This window comes from Podarcis muralis, chromosome 11 (genome assembly GCF_964188315.1).
Source record: "Podarcis muralis chromosome 11, rPodMur119.hap1.1, whole genome shotgun sequence".
Taxonomy (NCBI): Eukaryota; Metazoa; Chordata; class Lepidosauria; order Squamata; family Lacertidae; genus Podarcis; species Podarcis muralis.
This window is the reverse complement of record NC_135665.1, coordinates 25721017-25738083: the sequence shown is the minus strand read 5'-3', so window position 1 is coordinate 25738083 and position 17067 is coordinate 25721017. Positions and strand designations below refer to the sequence as shown.

The following is a 17067-nucleotide window of genomic DNA, read 5'->3' as shown; positions in this document are numbered from 1 at the left end:
TGTGGGAAAGGAAGAAGATGGCCCAAGCAGCTTGAAACTGAGGCTAGACAGTGACTGAAAATGCCGCATTTACTGGGTTCTAGAAAGAATATAACAATGGATTACTTCTTCACCAGTGTGGCACTATCTAGCAAATATGCGATGAAAACTTGACTCCACTTGGAACATTGGAAAATGTACAGTGTTTCTCTCCAAATGTCTTTGGTCTGTGCGTTTTAACCCACAGTGCTTTGGAAACTCTGAATGGCTATCATGTGCCAGAAGATACAGGATGGCCCTAACTTGGATGGCTTTAAGATTAATGGAAGATAAACTAAACAACAGAACCATGTTTTACTTCCACTGTCGGAGGCAGTACACCTCTGGATTTGGAATTGCAAGTGAGGAGACTGCTATGGCGCTCAGTCCTGCTTGTGGACTTCCCACAGCCATATGGCTGATCACCATGCCCAACCAGGTGGGTTTTTGGTTGGATCCAGCAGGGTTTTTCTTGTGTTCTTAATGGCTTTGGTTGAATATGAATTGTAATGCAAACTTAACCATTAGAGCAGCTTAAGAATAAGAACAAGAAGAAGAACAATTTATTGCTTATACGCTGCCCATCTGGCTGGGCCTCCCCAGCCACTCTGGGTGGCTACCAACAGATAGTTGTTTATTTCCTTGACATCTGATGTGAGGGCGTTCCACAGGGTGGGCACCGCTACCGAGAAGGCTCTCTGCCTGGTTAGTCTACTTTTTCTTTGGTTAAATGATTGCTTATTTTAAATATGTATATCTCACCTTTCTGCCTGACAACAATCCTCTAAGCGAGCTGACAATAAGAGAAAACCAATATGCAATCAACATAACAAATGTTTAAAAAAAGGAAGGAAGGAAGGAAGGAAGGAAGGAAGGAAGGAAGGAAGGAAGGAAGGCAGTGATGACTGATGAAGGCTCTAGGGCAGGCTTGGCCAAACTCGGCCCTCCAGATGTTTTGGGACTACAATTCCCATAATCCCTGACCACTGGTCCTGTTAGCTAGGGATGATGGGAGTTGTAGTCCCAAAACATCTGGAGGGCCGAGTTTGGGCATGCCTGCTCTAGGGGTTCAAAATATCCTTAGCTGCTTACTTAGCAACTATGCAGCAGCAGGTGACATGGTGGGGGATACCAGTGTTGTTGCATCTTACTGGGGCAGTGTGGGGATGGGGCAGGGGCGAGGCTGGGGCTGTATAGGTGCACAGACAGAGCAAATTCCTGCACTGTCCCAGTTGTGGGGCACCTCCTCATCTGGGCAGCTGCACAGTGTGGCTTCTGGCTCTTTCAAGGAGTAGTGATTGATGTTCCTGTCTTACCCTTGAGGAACAATGACACTAGATGTCATGTCCTTAGTCATCAGGTGCTACTGCTCTTATGCAAAGACCTCCAACTAGGTCTTATATCATGTTCCTTGAAACTGAGCCTCCATTAACTGGGCAAAACAATGAAAGTCATTTTAAGAATACTTGGTTTAAACTGATAAAACAACACTTAAGACTTCATGGAGACATAAAATTGTTATTTCTCATGGCCTAAGATTATGAAGCCTGTTCCTGCCCCCTTATAGCAGTGAATGTGTTGCTTCCAACACTGTACTTGAAAATCAAAAAGACCACAGTAAATGGCAAGTTAATGAGAAATGAATTAATCTGATTATTTTCATGGTGTGGATCAATAGAATAGCCACTAGTGACATCTATAGCCTAGAGGCAGTTATATAATCGATGGAATCAAACAGAGCCTGCCTTTACTCAGGCCTGCAGTTTCTCTGATCTTTTTTGGCAAGGCCCTTGACGCCTTTGTAATTCTAAATTTATTTCAAGTGCGTTTCAAAGAAATTCTGAAGAGATGATGTCATGAAGAGTATTTTGGTATTGATTGCTGAAATCTATTGCTGTATGCCCCATCTATTTCTCTTTGTTTCTGAGCTCCTTACTTGCATGTCAGGCAATGCCACATAAGAAGGGAATGGCTATCAGGTATAGCAATATTAAATAACATTTGGGGAAAAGCTAAGAAGCACCTGGGGGAGGGGCAGACTGGACCAATGTGTGGCCCCCACCCAACTTTATGAAAGAACATTTTTCTGCCACAGTGGCATTTGAAACCCTTCTCATTAACGTTCTGGGTGCTGGCATTTGGAAGAAGAAATTAGTTCTGCATGAAGTTAGAAAAGCGAAGGAAGTGGTTTTGTATGATAACTTCTCTATTCTCTGGATGTGGAAGAGGCATGTAGCTCTTAGAGCTGCCAACACGGCATTTTAAACATTTTAAATTCAGGATAGAGCTTCCGAAAATTTGTTCTTTTTATGGCTACTTTCCTCATTCTCCTGCACATAAGAGGTTTAACAAGCAAGTTAAATGACCCCCAATGGTCCCCCTAATGCCACACTTTACAGCATTCTCATCAAGATACCCAATATACGTTCTCCATTAATCAGAAACAGTTTTCCCCATTTGTGCTGCAGCCGTCTCGCAGATTTTTATTCCTGCTAGCTCAGTTGTCTCCCTACACAGCATGCAGCCCCTTTGTAGGAAGCCAGGAAAGCATAAGCCAGCAATTAAAGGAATAAAGAATATACAGTATGCGTAGTTTAATTGATGTTGTACTAAAAACTGTTTGCAACATCAAGGTCATTGATTGTCTTTAGCAGCTCAAGACAGGATAAATATATTGCTTTTATTAAGTCTTTCCTGATTGTACAAGCTGTTTTAACTAAACCCACAAAAGATATGTATGTAACATTGATCAGGTGACTTAGGGTCAAATCTAAATCCCAGGGTCAAGTAACCCTTTGAACAGTCTAAGTAGATAATCTTAGCCCAATTCATCAAAGGAGACTCTCACACACTTTTCTTCTCTTGGCTTTTACAAAACATTCAAGTTTAAGGTATTATGTTCCATCAATTCACAAAATAGTGGTTCTTTGGCTCAGAAGCTAGACTTTTTATAGCTTCATATTCACAATTTGCTTTTATAAACAGAGAATGCAGGAAGCAGGAGCTTCTTGATGTGTTTCTAAACGGTAAAGGGGAAAAAATATATGGAAAATTTAAGAATCAAGGCCATTGAGTTGAAACATTTCTCCTCTGAGTGAGCTACACAAAGCTCTTTGGTTCATCTGTTTTTACAATGAGGATTTGTGATCAAGGTTATTGAGCTGAAAATTATTTCTTTTGAAAGTCAGACGGCAGTATTTTTTTTTTTTTTGCTATTACTACATTCTGTGTTTTAAGACAAGACAGACTGCTATATTAATGTCATGACCCACTAAAGACAGAAATTATAAAATTCAGAAAGCAGCAAAAAATGTACTAACATGACTGACTCAGTATCAGAGACGCTTATCATATGTCCAATATGCATTTGCTCCTTTTTTTTTTTTGGTAATAACTGCTAATGTGAATGCAATTGTGTGGAGTAAATGGACATGCTACTCTTGCCTATGTAACATAGCCTTTTATGCAAACCCCCCCCCCCCAAATTCTTACCTTATCACATCGCATTAGTCCCAAGTATCTGAGCGACTTACTACTTTGAGCAATTTGGGTGGCTCCCTGATCTGTGATTTCTTTGCACCATCCCACATCCACAGTCTCTATTGTCATACTGTATCGGCCAATGGCTATCAGTGCTACAAAACATAAAAAAACACAAGAGAAACAAAACACAGGGGTGAAATGTTAGGCAGCGAAATATTTTAAATATTAAATATTTCAAAAAAACAAGTTTATATTGTCAAACCATATATACATGCATGTATATAAAGAACAGTCTATACCAAGTTCCATTTTTTCCCTAACACACTGAAAGGCACATATTGCTATAAAAATGATCAAGCTGCCTTTTAAAATCACACAAGAATCCCTTTCATAGGTAAGCTGCATTGCCCAAAACAACACAGAGTCTAAATTTCAAGGATTGGAAAACGGCATATGATTTATTTTTATAAAATAAATTAATATTTGGGTTTGGATGAAATATTAACACAATATTAATAATCATTTGTTCCAAAATGTCTTAAGAATTCTTTGTGAAGAAAAGCATAGGAGCCATGTGTGCATTCCCAAAGAGGTTTCCTGAATCCCTACTGGCTAAAACTTGCCAGGTGATTTTTAAAAGGAGAGCATCAAGATAATTTTAACATATAATGAAGAAGGTACACAAATTATTTACTTAGCATTAGCCCAGCTAGTGCTTTTGTACTCTGGAGTAGCAACTTTGCCTTTATTAGCAAGGCAGGATTTGTGCTTCTGACTGTCAGCTGGTCTCAAACGATCTCCTCTTCCTTTTACTTTACTTTGGCCAACCCAACTTGGATGTTCTTATTTGTGATGGAATGAAAACTGCTCTATTAACTACTAACTCCCTTCAACTAGGTACTTGGTTTTCTTTAAGTATTATCAATGGAAGTTCAAAGGTTATGTACATTACAGTGTCTACAGACACGACTCAATGAATTACATTGTATATTAAATCTCTTGTCGTTTTCTGATGAGTAAGAAAAATTACCAAAGACTGCCTAAAAGCCAATTTAACAATTAGCTAGGATAAAACTCAGTTATTCTCTCAGGGCAAGAAAAAAATTTTTTGCAGCACATACATGGAAAATATATATTTATATTTGGTTTTGGACATACTGTCTCCAGGCTAACGGCTAATCTTGCAAAGCCAATTCTAAGCATCATGTTTTGCAATGTGATGTCATGAATTGTAACACTCTTAATATTATTTGACAATTATATATTTTTAGCACATTCTTGACAAATATGCTACTTAAAACCACCTACATTTTTAAAGGATTTTTTTTTTTAATGACTATGATTCTGACTGTGTGTTTGCATTGGTGAGCAAAACTGGCAAAATTTCCTAGCTAGAACAAAATGATATATTGGCGCAAATAGCCAAACTAGCAACACCTGTAAGATGGAAGTGCTTGCTAAGAAAATGTTCACATGTTACCACGGGGCTGAAAGCCGGATTGAAGGCCAGGTTCAGAACTGTTCCATACTCCATGGAACACTTTGACTTCGAATGCACTCCCGATTCTTCCTTTTGAACTTGGTGCCACACGTTATGATGTCATATGATGTCGTCGTCATATGATGTCATATGATGTCGTCGTCATATGATGTCATATGATGTCATAACGTGTCAGGTAATGGACAAGTGGCTGTGGTTTGGGGCTAACTGGGGCATTTTGTGAGTGTTGCTGCTGTCGGCAGTGAGTTGAATGCTCTGACACAGTCTTACCCAGTAGGCATTGGCACATTGTCTAGCAACTCGCCGAGCTTTTATTTTTAGTTGATCAAGAAGTGTTCAGTCAGTTAAGCTAATCCATCAATCCCCTAATTGGATCCCACTTTATTACTGTATATACACCCAATGATAGAAACCCTGTACTACAATACTCACACATTGTAAATACCAGCGGGTCTGCGTGTATTTGTGTTTTTTCCTATTGAAGGACTACTATACCCATGAGCACCTCTCCAATTAGCATAAAGGTAAAGCCTGGACACTGTGGAGCTGTTCTTTCCCCCATCTCACTACATAAAATGTGAACAAGTTAAGAATAAGACACCTGAGCAACAATGAACAACAAAGCAAGAGCTTCTCACTTTCCATTCCCTGCAACCCCTCCTGTCCATTTAAAGGCAACATGGTACCAGTAGAACTTGATTTTTTGTTATAAAATAAAGGAAATCTAATTTATATAAGTTATGTATCAACGAAAAACCAGTACTGAACAGCTACTGATAATGGCCTTCTTCTTATGGTGCTTTGTCCTTAAATTATATTTACTATAGTCATCAGTTGGCCAATGAACTATCAGGTGGCCTATGATAGCCACTTACAAGAAAGTGCAGGGCTTTAGTACAAGGAAAATTGGAAAATGGTTTAGGGAAGACCAGTGGGAAATAGCTGGTGTAATAGAACGGAAATGAACAAAGAAAACTGTAGACCCATTATTAAGAACTTTTTATAATGGATCAACTGGACAGTGGAATATTCATCTCTAGGGAAGTAGCAAGTGTCTCGCTGCTCAAGTCCTTTAAAATATGCTGACAAAACTCTTCAGATATTAAACTGTAAAAGGCCACAGTAGCAGTTTTTGAATAATATAAAAAGCTTACCAACTTTATTTCTATTAAAGGAGTAAATAAAAACCCTGTGTATAAGGCAGTTTCATATAAATTTCATATAAATTGATCCTTGATGCAGTGGTTAATGCCAAAAGGAAAATGGCTTTGTTTGTGGGATTCAGGAATATGGTTCCTTGTACGACAAATTCCAAGCTGCTTTTTGATCTACCTGATCAATGTGCTGCAACTGTTGAGGCCTGGAAATTTCTCAGCTCAACCAAGATTTCAACAGCACACTCATTATGGAGATGGCTGTGGTGTTCAGTCCCAGTCTTACATAATAGTTATGTCTATTCACAAAGTTATGCAACCAAAATGGCATCAGCTTTGCTTAAGAGGGAGGTAACAGCACAATTTAGTCCAACAATGGTAGAAGTAGAAAATAAATAAATAAATCTTTTGAACTCTAAAGAAGGAAAGCTCTGTGAAGCAGGAGAGGGGTAATGGAATTGGATGGTGAAGAGAGAGTAGCTGGCTGTCGCAACCCAGGAAGCTTCAAAATGTTTGTGATCAGCTGGCAGACAGGCAGGAGAGGCGCATAAGTTAGGTAAGGAAGATATTAGAAAGTGGGTAGTTGTATCTCGTCTCTCCTACTCAACTGCCCTTTGCTCTGTCCCCTTTTCTTTCAACTAGCACGAGAAATATGTGATTTTAAAAAAGAAAAAGAATATTGGTTATTGAAAATGGGAGATGGGGGTGGGTTGGATTCGGTTTACTAGAGCCCCCAACAGCTCATAGGGTTTGGGAGGAGGGCATTGGTGGTTTAGGAGGTGAGGATAAACTACATTTTGTTTTAGATCCCATTTGTAATTTGGATTGCCAATCAACACACACATGTAAATTTGAATATATTCAAAGAGAAATACAATTGGGCAATAGTTACTTTCTTCCTGTCTAGGAGAGAAAGTAACTCCAGGTGTTAGCATAGCCTGTTAGTGTAAGGTTACCAGACGTCCCCGTTTCCCGGGGACAGTCCCCAGGTTTACAAATCAGTCCCCTGACAAAATCCATCTATTTAGGAGGAAGTTGAAAAGTGTCCCTGGATTCATTGAAAAAAATCTGGTAACCTTATGTTAGTACATGGCTGACTGACAAATAACAGATAATTTGTGAGGATACTGGGCAAAAGAGCTCTTGTTCACTTTTGTGGCTTTATAAAAGGATTGTGCTGTTTATCATCCCCATATGAACAAATCCTGGTTATTAATGTTCTAGCCTGTGTGAACATTCCAGAGAATCTAATCCAGCACAAAGCCTCTGCGCTAATGGGCCACCTAGAGCTGTCCTCTTCACAGGAGACCACTGACTTCAAATAATGGTCCTCTTCACACCTACTTGCAGCTGTGTGAGAGCTGCTTCCCCAAGGTGCTCTCTGATGCAGCTGCAGTATGAGTGAGATTGCCGCAGCCATGTGGGTGGAGCCAACTGTATGAGTCTTTTCTAACTGATGGCTCTCATGAGGAAGTCCAGACATGTGAAGGGGGCTGCTATGCCATCCTTGTTTTATGCCCCACACCATCTTTTAGAGGCATCCATTCACTATGACATGAACGTGCTTAGCTACCTTAGAGCACAAGCCCTATGCAATTTACCCAGAAGCAAATTGCACTGGCAAGAATGAGACTTACTCCCATGCATAGGACGGGATGCTCAACTCACACAAAAGAGAGTCACCGTGGGCTTTCTGATTTGAAACGCTAAAACAAAGCTCATCTGTTATTTTGTACGGTGATATAACTCACAAGTGTATAAACTGTCTTCCTTACAAGCTAAGCCGAACAGAAGATAAATATTTAAATGTTGCGTTTGTAATACATTGTTAGGAAACATGGGAATTCTATGAGAGAAGAAAACAGATGACCAAGATATTGTCTGCACACATTTTCATAGGAGACCTACCATCATTTTTTTTAGATGGGAAGAATGCTGTAGTAAGAAAAGCTGTATGCGCCACCTGCCTCAGGCTGCTCGAGGTCTCCTGTGGTAATTTTGTAGTTATACATTTGTGCACATGTGGACGTACCACAGTTTGTAAAAATGACGTATGGGACCACAGTGAAATACAGAGGATACAGGGGCATGACTATGCTGGGAAGCCAATCTAATATGATGCCCTGAGGAAATGGAAGGAAGTGAGTCAGACTACATCCCTATAGGAGCCAGTCTAGTTTTTCTGAGAACTTTAGCAAGTCTAGTTAAATTCCCTCTTTCCAAATGCATATTTTGACCTTCACTGGGAAACGAGGCGACAAATTTCTCAACTAGTGGCCAAGGAGCAAGAGTGAATCAATATCTTTGCATGGACGGATAAAAAAACTTCGACATCTTTATTATTCAAAAGATAATAAAGCAGTCAGAGATCTGTTGAAACTAATAATCTAAACGGGGGTTGGTTTTTTTACATGAAATTCAAAATAAATCCAAGCCACACTGCACAGCTCACTCTAATGGGCTTTTCTTCTGCCTACATCTCAGGTCACCGAATAAAATGACATAATATGGGAATTAATCGCAACATATCTGTAGATCCAAGGGAAATAGGAACAAAGCATGAGCCTTAATTTCAAATTTTCTAGCTTCTGACAGTTGGTATCACTCCAAGCCTCAACATGAATTAATCTTAACAAGGCTTTTGTATTTGTTCATAACCCAATGTTCAGTGACACACACAGAGAGCTCTAAATTGAGGGGCACAGCCAGTGACCACGATATTGTATCTTGCCATTAAGTTAATTATGATTAACTAAACTTGAGTTGATCTCATTTGCTCATATAAATCAATATAAATGGATGCTTAGATTGTGTATTACTGAGACTCTGGGAAAATTGAACAAAATTAAAAAGGGCTTCACACTGTGAATCATCAGAAGCAGACTTAAAAAGTAATGAAGGAACTGTTTCCAGACACCCCCTTCAGAGGTTCTCATTATTAAACCTTTCAATTTGTGTCCTACTGAACCCAGAAGAACTACTGAGGCTGTGTTGTCAATGACATGCATGAGAGAATTTACAGCAATGTATTTTCAGTGGACTCATCAAATTACTTCCAAATAATGACAGTTACAATACATATCCCAGGATAAGGTGTAACTGGATAGACCTTAATTGCATCTTCTGCAGATTAATAAAGCTTCTAACATTAATTAGCTGTCCTGTATAAAGAATGGGATAAAACTTCTTGAAAATAGTTGCGTGTAATCACCCCGGGAACTCTTTAAACAGTAATTAACATGATGGAAATGCAAATAAAAATGTTGAGTCCTAAGGGCTTGAAAAAGACTACTTTCTCCTAAAGTATTTTTCAGCACACTTCAGATTTAGCAGCATAATTTCAGTCTTCAAAATATTCACTAATAAGAATCATATCCTGAGGGAACATGCAAAAAAAAAAGGGGGGGGGGAAAGCAGCACTTTAACATGTCAAAATTCCTCTTCAAGAGGAGAGACAATAATACCATAGGTAGTGATAGTTATTTTATAATGCTTATTGAACAGTCATTTGGTCAGATAATGGTGGAAAGATGCATACTGGCTATATGTGCCAATTTATCCAAGCTAATATAATGCCCCGATAGAAAAACAAGAGATAACTAGACTAAAATTTCTTGTTTCAACTGTTAGTCACAATACTAAACAACTAAAGAAAGAAAGAAATGAATGGATAATTTAATAAAGGTGACAACAGCTATGGTGGAGCAGTGATACTAAGGAATGCCATACTGGGGGGGGGGGGGGAATCACTATTCTTACAATGGGAGGCAGAATTCAAACTCAAATTTTAAAGTATCAGTTGGAATGAAATTTCTAATGAACACAATGGATAAAGATGTTTAGCTCTGTCATTTCTGAATAACTGGGCGATAATCATGTTCACAGCTCTTTTCATGCTCATAAACTTTTATACAAATACTGTACAGTGCTTACTTTAACTATAATAACTAAAACTAGTACCAAGAAAATGTGGAAGTCTACCTTCACAAATTCTTAAGGCTACTCTTTATAGGGGAGGAAAGCTGACCTGCAGTTTACCAACAGTTTCAGTCAGTTATATTACCATCAGTTGTATCCACCACTAGTCATGTTCATTAATTTCAATGTGTCTACTCTGAGGTGGGTTATCATTGGATACATGTAAAATTATCCATACACTTGAAAACTTTGAATCTCATGTTAGTTCTACTCAAGAGTAGATCTACTGAAATTAATGGAGATGCCTAACTTATATCCATAATTTTCAGTGAGTATACTTTGTTTGACACAACTCTGTATATTATGCTCAGCAAGTAAGATTATGCTGGCAAAATGGCAGTGAGAATATGCCAGTGTTTGAATTATACTAGTTGCTTCTTTAAAATCTTATAAGGCTTATATTGTAGTATTGCGCTTGTCCCAGTTATTTCAATGGGCCCATGTAGGAAAACTTCCTTGCGGATGCCCACAGTCATTAAATATAATTGCTCTGCATATATGACAGCCATGGAATTAATGGAGAGATGTTATTACATTTTTATGACAGCGAAATTAATTTACCAGTTGAAAGTTTTGTTTATCTAAAGAAAGGCAGCGGGTCAATAGAGTTACTGCTTGAAACTTAAAACTTCAGTACCAGTTTACTTCAGTAGATTTTTTTCTTCCAGGGAGCTATAAAAGTAATTATTTTTACTCTGTCTGCAAGTCTGGAGTTTCAGTGAACATTGCTCACCGATAGCAACTGTCCTGGTCCAAATAATTTTCAACACTGAGTGCACCTTTGTGCATGTAGTGTAAAAAATAATTTTGATCCTTGTGATGGATCAATACTTTGTTTTTCTCAGCTGTGAGCACTGCTCGCATTTTGGACATTTCTCCTATAGTACTATATTGAAGGAATTATATCCCCAAACTGAGATGAGCTTCCACGATGTTTTACTGTTATTGCAATGTGTCTTAGTTCATCTCTCCCTTACTTCTCAATCATATTGACAAAAATAGTTTCTAAAAAGTTTAAACATCTTTTAACTTGAAACAGTATTTGTGTCACATCTATCTTTACTGGTTCCATTGTGTGCTGCAATTATTTCACTGCATTCTTTGCTCATTTAAAGTGCTTTGTTTTACTTTGGGAAATCCATTAACTAATCATCAGATGGAATGAATGTTCGCTAAAGGTGAACTCCAGATCTTTCTTCTTTCTTCATACAAGCAAGCAATTTCAGATAAGACCACCAGAACAATTCTAGTAGATCATACCAATCGTCCACTTAGCTCAATATCCTATCTTTCACAGAAGACAGCACTGGATGTGAAACGAGTATACCAGCTTGCATCTCCTCTTCCTACCACCTCTTTTCCTGGTATCATTTGCTCGCATAACCTGCTAAAGGGATAACAGTAACACACTAGAAACACAAATTGATTAAACACCACTATATGTGTTGATAAATAAAGGTTAGGTTATCTGATTTCTAAGAACATTGCAACAAAAATGCTCTGCATATCTTTGGGAGGGGCTATGAATTTACACTGATATTCTGTCATCTTGGCATATATTAGGAAGGTAATAAACTAGGTTCTGTTAAACTAGTAAGGTGCCCCCTTTTGATTTTTTTTTTTTAATATTGCTTTACGGAGAAAAGAAATGAACAGGTGCAGAGGTTCATTCTCCTCTGAAGGGAACTTTAAGTTTTAAAAACCATGCATAAACCAAGATTCCCTTTGAGAGGGGGGGGGAGAGAGAGAGAGAGAGAGAGAGAGAGAGAGAGAGAGAGAGAGCGCACAACCACACACACACACACACTCAGGCATATGCAGCTCAAACATATGTCTACGCTAAGTACACACATTTGTATATGCCACTGAATAACACACCCATTCCATGTAAGTTATATGCAGCTTTTTGGCTATTTGAAAGCAAGGACAATGCTAAGTCAGATATTGGTTTTTGGCTAAGTACATGTTCAGGAAGAAAAATCACAATGGAAGAAATGGGAAGGTCTATTCAGTTCTTTGTGGGCAGTGGAAAACTATTTTTTAAAAATGGATTTGATATTGCTAATGATTACCATTAATATAAATAAATATTTTCTGAGGATTATGATACGAATTAACAGGCTTTCCCCTCTCAATTTTGTTTTATGCTAGTATTACTAAGGATACATTCCCATCACATCAGGCATATTCCGCAGTATGACTGTCATCAGATGCAAGACACACATTAAGTCAAGGGCTTTTTTGCTTTCGTTTTAACCAAAGCCTTACACATTGAGAAAACTGTCTGCGGACAAACATCGGCTCCCTCGGCCAGTAAAGCGAGATGAGTGCCGCAACCCCGGAGTCGTTCACAAATGGACTTAACTGTCAGGGGTCCTTTACCTTTACCTTTTTAACTACAAATGAACCAGAGTCTCTTAAAATATGAGCATGGGACCTCAGTTCATTTTCAAAAATTTTATTCCAAGTCAGAGGTACTAGTCAATAATATCTATATATTCAATGAAGAGCCATTGCAGACATTCTCCCTATGTGAAAGCCAGTCACAATTATTCTCTAAAGATAAATCAAGTGCAAGGAAGTGACAAGTTAAGAATCATGAAGCAAAGAGAGAGTTCTGAAGAAGTATTCACCACTGCTTCTCAATTTCTATCACAAAAAAACTCAGGAAAATGAAACAAAATCTAAGGAATAAAATAAAAAGACCATAGTCTGCAATTCCAAACAATTATGTCCAACTAGACCAGGCATAGGCAAACTCGGTCCTCCAGATATTTTGGGACTACAACTCCCATGAACCCTAGCTAACAGGACCAGTGTTCAGGGATGATGAGAACTGTAGTTCCAAAACATCTGGAGGGCCGAGTTGGTCTATGCCTGAACTAGACAAAAAAAAAAAAAAAAAAAAAAGGAACACCCCAATCAATGCCTTGTTCCAGTACAGTCGTACCTTGGAAGTTGAATGGAATCCATTCTGGACGTCTGTTCAACTTCCAAAGCATTCGGAAACCAAAACGCGGCTTCTGATTAGCTGCAGGAAGCTCCTGCAGCTAATTGGAAGCTGAGGAAGCCCTGTTGGACGTTCAGCCTCCAAAATAATGTTCAAAAACCAGAACATTCACTTCTGGGTTTTGATCGTTCAGGAGCCAAAACGTTCAAGAACTGAGCTGCTTGAAAACCAAGGTACGACTGTATTACCAGGCTACCAAGAAGAAAAAGGAAAAAAGAGGTTACAAAAAGAGGTTAATCTGAGTACAGATTAAAGTAAATAAATATACCCATTTATGCATTGCTTCCTACAAAATATTTTGGAAGTGATTAACAACCATAACAATAACAAAACAATTTTGTATATAAAACAATTATGCAGTATTGCAGAATCCAATAAGAGTGACCCTCTAAAGCCAAATAGCAGCTGGGGTGGGTGATTTTCATCTGGACCACAGTGTTGGTGGAAAGGGTTACACAACGCTCTCCAAATTATTCTGATCTCCCTTTCTGACACACACACACACACAATTTCCAAGTGTCACTATTGTGATAATTTTCACCCAAATAGTTTCTTGATGTAGATGTTTGTTGGGATTGTGATGCAAAACAGTTAACCCCTCTCTGATTCTTATGTTCCTGATACACTTGCACTGTGGCTGCTATTTGCAGTAGTAAAAAGATTCATGTATAGGGATTGGCCCTTCTAGCAGACAATTCGCCCTGGAGAAAGGAACACAGTTGAGTGTTATGTTTAGTTTAGCCTGAGATGTAATCATCTGATACATTCTGGAAAATAGGCGGCGGCGGCGGCAGCAGCAGCAGCAGCACTGAAGTCAGTGTAATCCCAATCACCACTGCCACTGTCAGAAACTCTTCTTCCTTTCCCTGGGAACTATTCTCAGTCATGGTGGCAAGAAAGGAAGCTGTAGTCAAGACAGCAGTTTAGGGACAACTACTCCTCATGCCAGCACTGGCTTCTCCTCAACCACATGACCTCAGTTTAACATTGATTTCGTGCAATAAATAGAATGCCACCCAGCACAGTGTTTTACAATAGCTATTATTTTCTATGGAATAAATCAATTTTAAAGAAATTGCTCCAGGAGCTGATTTTCCTAGTAGCATACTAGTCTCAGAGTGTTATCAAAGGTACATCACTAAGTCATGCTCTTCTTTTCCTCTAAGAATTAATAATACTTTTCAGTAGCTTCCTATTGTGTGTTGCCAAGCTTCTTTTCTCCTCTCCAGATGATGAACAAAACATAACCTTCTAAAAGTCAACAAGTCTCAAAGCAGAATCCTTCAGACTGTTTATATGCTTCTTGAATAAAGTACTAGATCAAAGATGCTGCCTTCTGTGTAGGCAAAATATGTTGCTACTCAGCAAATACAATTTAAAGAAAAATGTTAATAGTGTTGAGTATGCACCATATATTGATTGAAAAGAGAAGGATTTGGTTTTGTAAATATTTTACACAGTAAAGACACCAAAATATGTTTTTTAAAAGGTTATTTAGTGTGGAATTATACCTGATACAGTGATAAACCCTATTTGAAAGGTAAATTTAGCATTTACTAAGGATGAGACTTAAAAGGTCTCCACAGCTAAGCCTGTCAGGGCTACAATATTTTATTGTGATTTTAGAGGCATGGACATTTTTGCAGCTCCAGAATCCCTGTTTCCACAAAATTCCAGCATGCATTTCACAAACCTAGACTCGCTTTCTCCTACATAAGTATATTATGCAGCCTGTAAATTTAAATAGGGAATTCACATGAATCATCAGCTTTATCCATTTAGCTGTCTGTAAAACATTTCTACCTGAGATAACAAACTACAGTAGCCAGAGTAACAAATATCCTACAAGGCTGACCACTACAGAAGTCACATCCACTGAGACAACATGAACACCAACCTTTGACTGCATTTCTAGATATTCCATATTTGAGAACCACAAAGATAAAAAAGGGATTCAAAATGCTACATCTGGATGGCATATTCTAAAGATAGCTAGTGGCAGGCTGTGTGATGAAAACATGCAATGCTTTTAATACTGGGAAGTAATAGAAAAAGTAGCAATAGAAACATGAGAGAGATGGGTTGCAAGAATCGAAGTTACTTTGCCCCTTTGTTACAGAAAAAAATAAGTAAATCCCTCATCAGCTGCAGAAGGGATATGGGGCAACGCTCTTAGAGACCAAACTGTCATAGGAACAAATTTCAGTGACTGCCCATTCAGCCATCCTCTACCTAATACATCTTCAGGGAACTCAGCAAGCATAATAAGAATCCATTCCATTAAGTTCTCTTCCAGTGTTGCTCACATCAAACAACTTCACAGACAAAAAGGTGAATGAGGGGTTGGGGGGTTTTTTTGGTCATGATTAAAGGGCTGAAAAGTTTTCAAAAAAGACAGTCCCTTCAGTCCTACAGAATGGCTAAAAGGGCCATCAAGCTGAACAGACTTTGAGACTTTAAAAGACAACCTCAGTACTGCGCAAAGCCCCTAAGGATGTGTGGGATAAAAACAAAATATACCCAGCGGCTGAATATTATGTAAAATAGCTCAGCCTACACTTTGTTTCAATAAGATAAAATTGACACTACTTTGTATTTCTGTCAACACACACTTGTTATTGCAAAAACAAAAAACAAAAAACGTTTGATAATACTATAATGAAAATACTTCATCTTGTAAGAAATGTAAAGAAAAGTTTGACTAATGTCAAGCAAAATGGAAATGTTTTGAAGACATTATAAGGAAGGACCCTTATTCAGACTAAAACTTGTGTCAATTTTAATATAGAGCAAAAAGAAAAATCTGATACTGTTAAGGCTTTGTTGAAATAAGGAAAACACACAAAAGGGGGATTTGATTGTTTGCACAGTAGCAAGAAGTAACTCTACAATCTGCTGACGCATGCTCATGGCTTTTGCAGATGGCAAAAAAACACACCCTGATTTTAATTCAAAGAAAGGCAAGTTATATAACTCAATGACTCTCTCTCCCCATATGTACCAATTCAGACCCTGCAAACATCATCTGAGGCCCTTCTTTGGTCTAGACATCCAGAGGGTGGCAACATGAGAACGGGTCTTTTCTGTAGTGGCTCCCCATTTGTGGAATGCTCTCCCTGTCTTTAGGTTCCAGGTGAAAATGTTTCTCTATAACCAGGCCTTTGGCTGATTAACATTATATACCCTTTTAAACGTGAGAGGGGGTTGTTGGTTTGTTTTTGTCTTATTATGTATTTTGTATTTCCAGTCGCAGTGGGGGGAAATGCTCTGCCAGGGTCTAGGGGCATGGGTAGGATCCTGCCCCCGGGCCTTCTAAATCCAACTCACGGATGGTCCGGGAATCAGCATGTTTTTACATGAGTAGAATGTGTGCTTTTATTTAAAATGCATCCCTATTTGTGGGGCATAGGAATTCATTAATTTTTTTCTTCAAAATATAATCCGGCCCCCCACAAGGTCTGAGGGACAGTGGACCGGCCCCCTGCTGAAAAAAATTTGCTGACCCCTGGTCTAGGGAACATATGCTGCCTCCAATGCCTTCTGCTGTGCTGCCCCATGGCAAGTTTCTGGGAGGTTGGGGCATGGTTAAGAGGGAAGCAATGGAGCATGCACTGTGAGCATCCTCTCAATTTATTTATTTTTTAAGAATCTGCATTGAACAAGTCGAAAGCTTGAGCTTGCAAAGGGTGAGCCGTGATGCTCTTACGACTTCTTAACTGAATCTGTACAACATGTACTCTGCCATCTATTGCTTCAAAGCAGACTCAGGGAGCTTGGCCAGAGTTGTAGTGTTTTGTATGTTATGTAATATGTTTTAGTAATGGCTACAGGCTTGTCTACAGACTAATCAGTTAAAGCTCATTTATGTATCTTCCTGGGTTATTCCTGATTATTTACAATGACTTGGCTGGGATTGTTGCAAA

The 17067-nt window shown here is 38.7% G+C and overlaps 1 protein-coding gene across 4 annotated transcripts in view; it reads right to left on the bottom strand.

Annotated features, from left to right (window-relative positions):
• Positions 1-17067, bottom strand: part of FBXL17 (F-box and leucine rich repeat protein 17) — a 141736-nt gene that overhangs the window by 8942 nt on the left and 115727 nt on the right. For 3 of the 4 annotated variants that reach the window (XM_028749136.2, XM_028749133.2, XM_028749134.2), the window contains one exon: positions 3511-3653. The exons of the other annotated variant lie outside the window; for it this stretch is intronic. In XM_028749136.2, the coding sequence (XP_028604969.2) occupies positions 3551-3653 (103 nt within the window). In that variant the 3' untranslated portion in view covers positions 3511-3550. The remainder of the gene's footprint in view (positions 1-3510; positions 3654-17067) is intronic. 4 annotated transcript variants of the gene reach the window in all.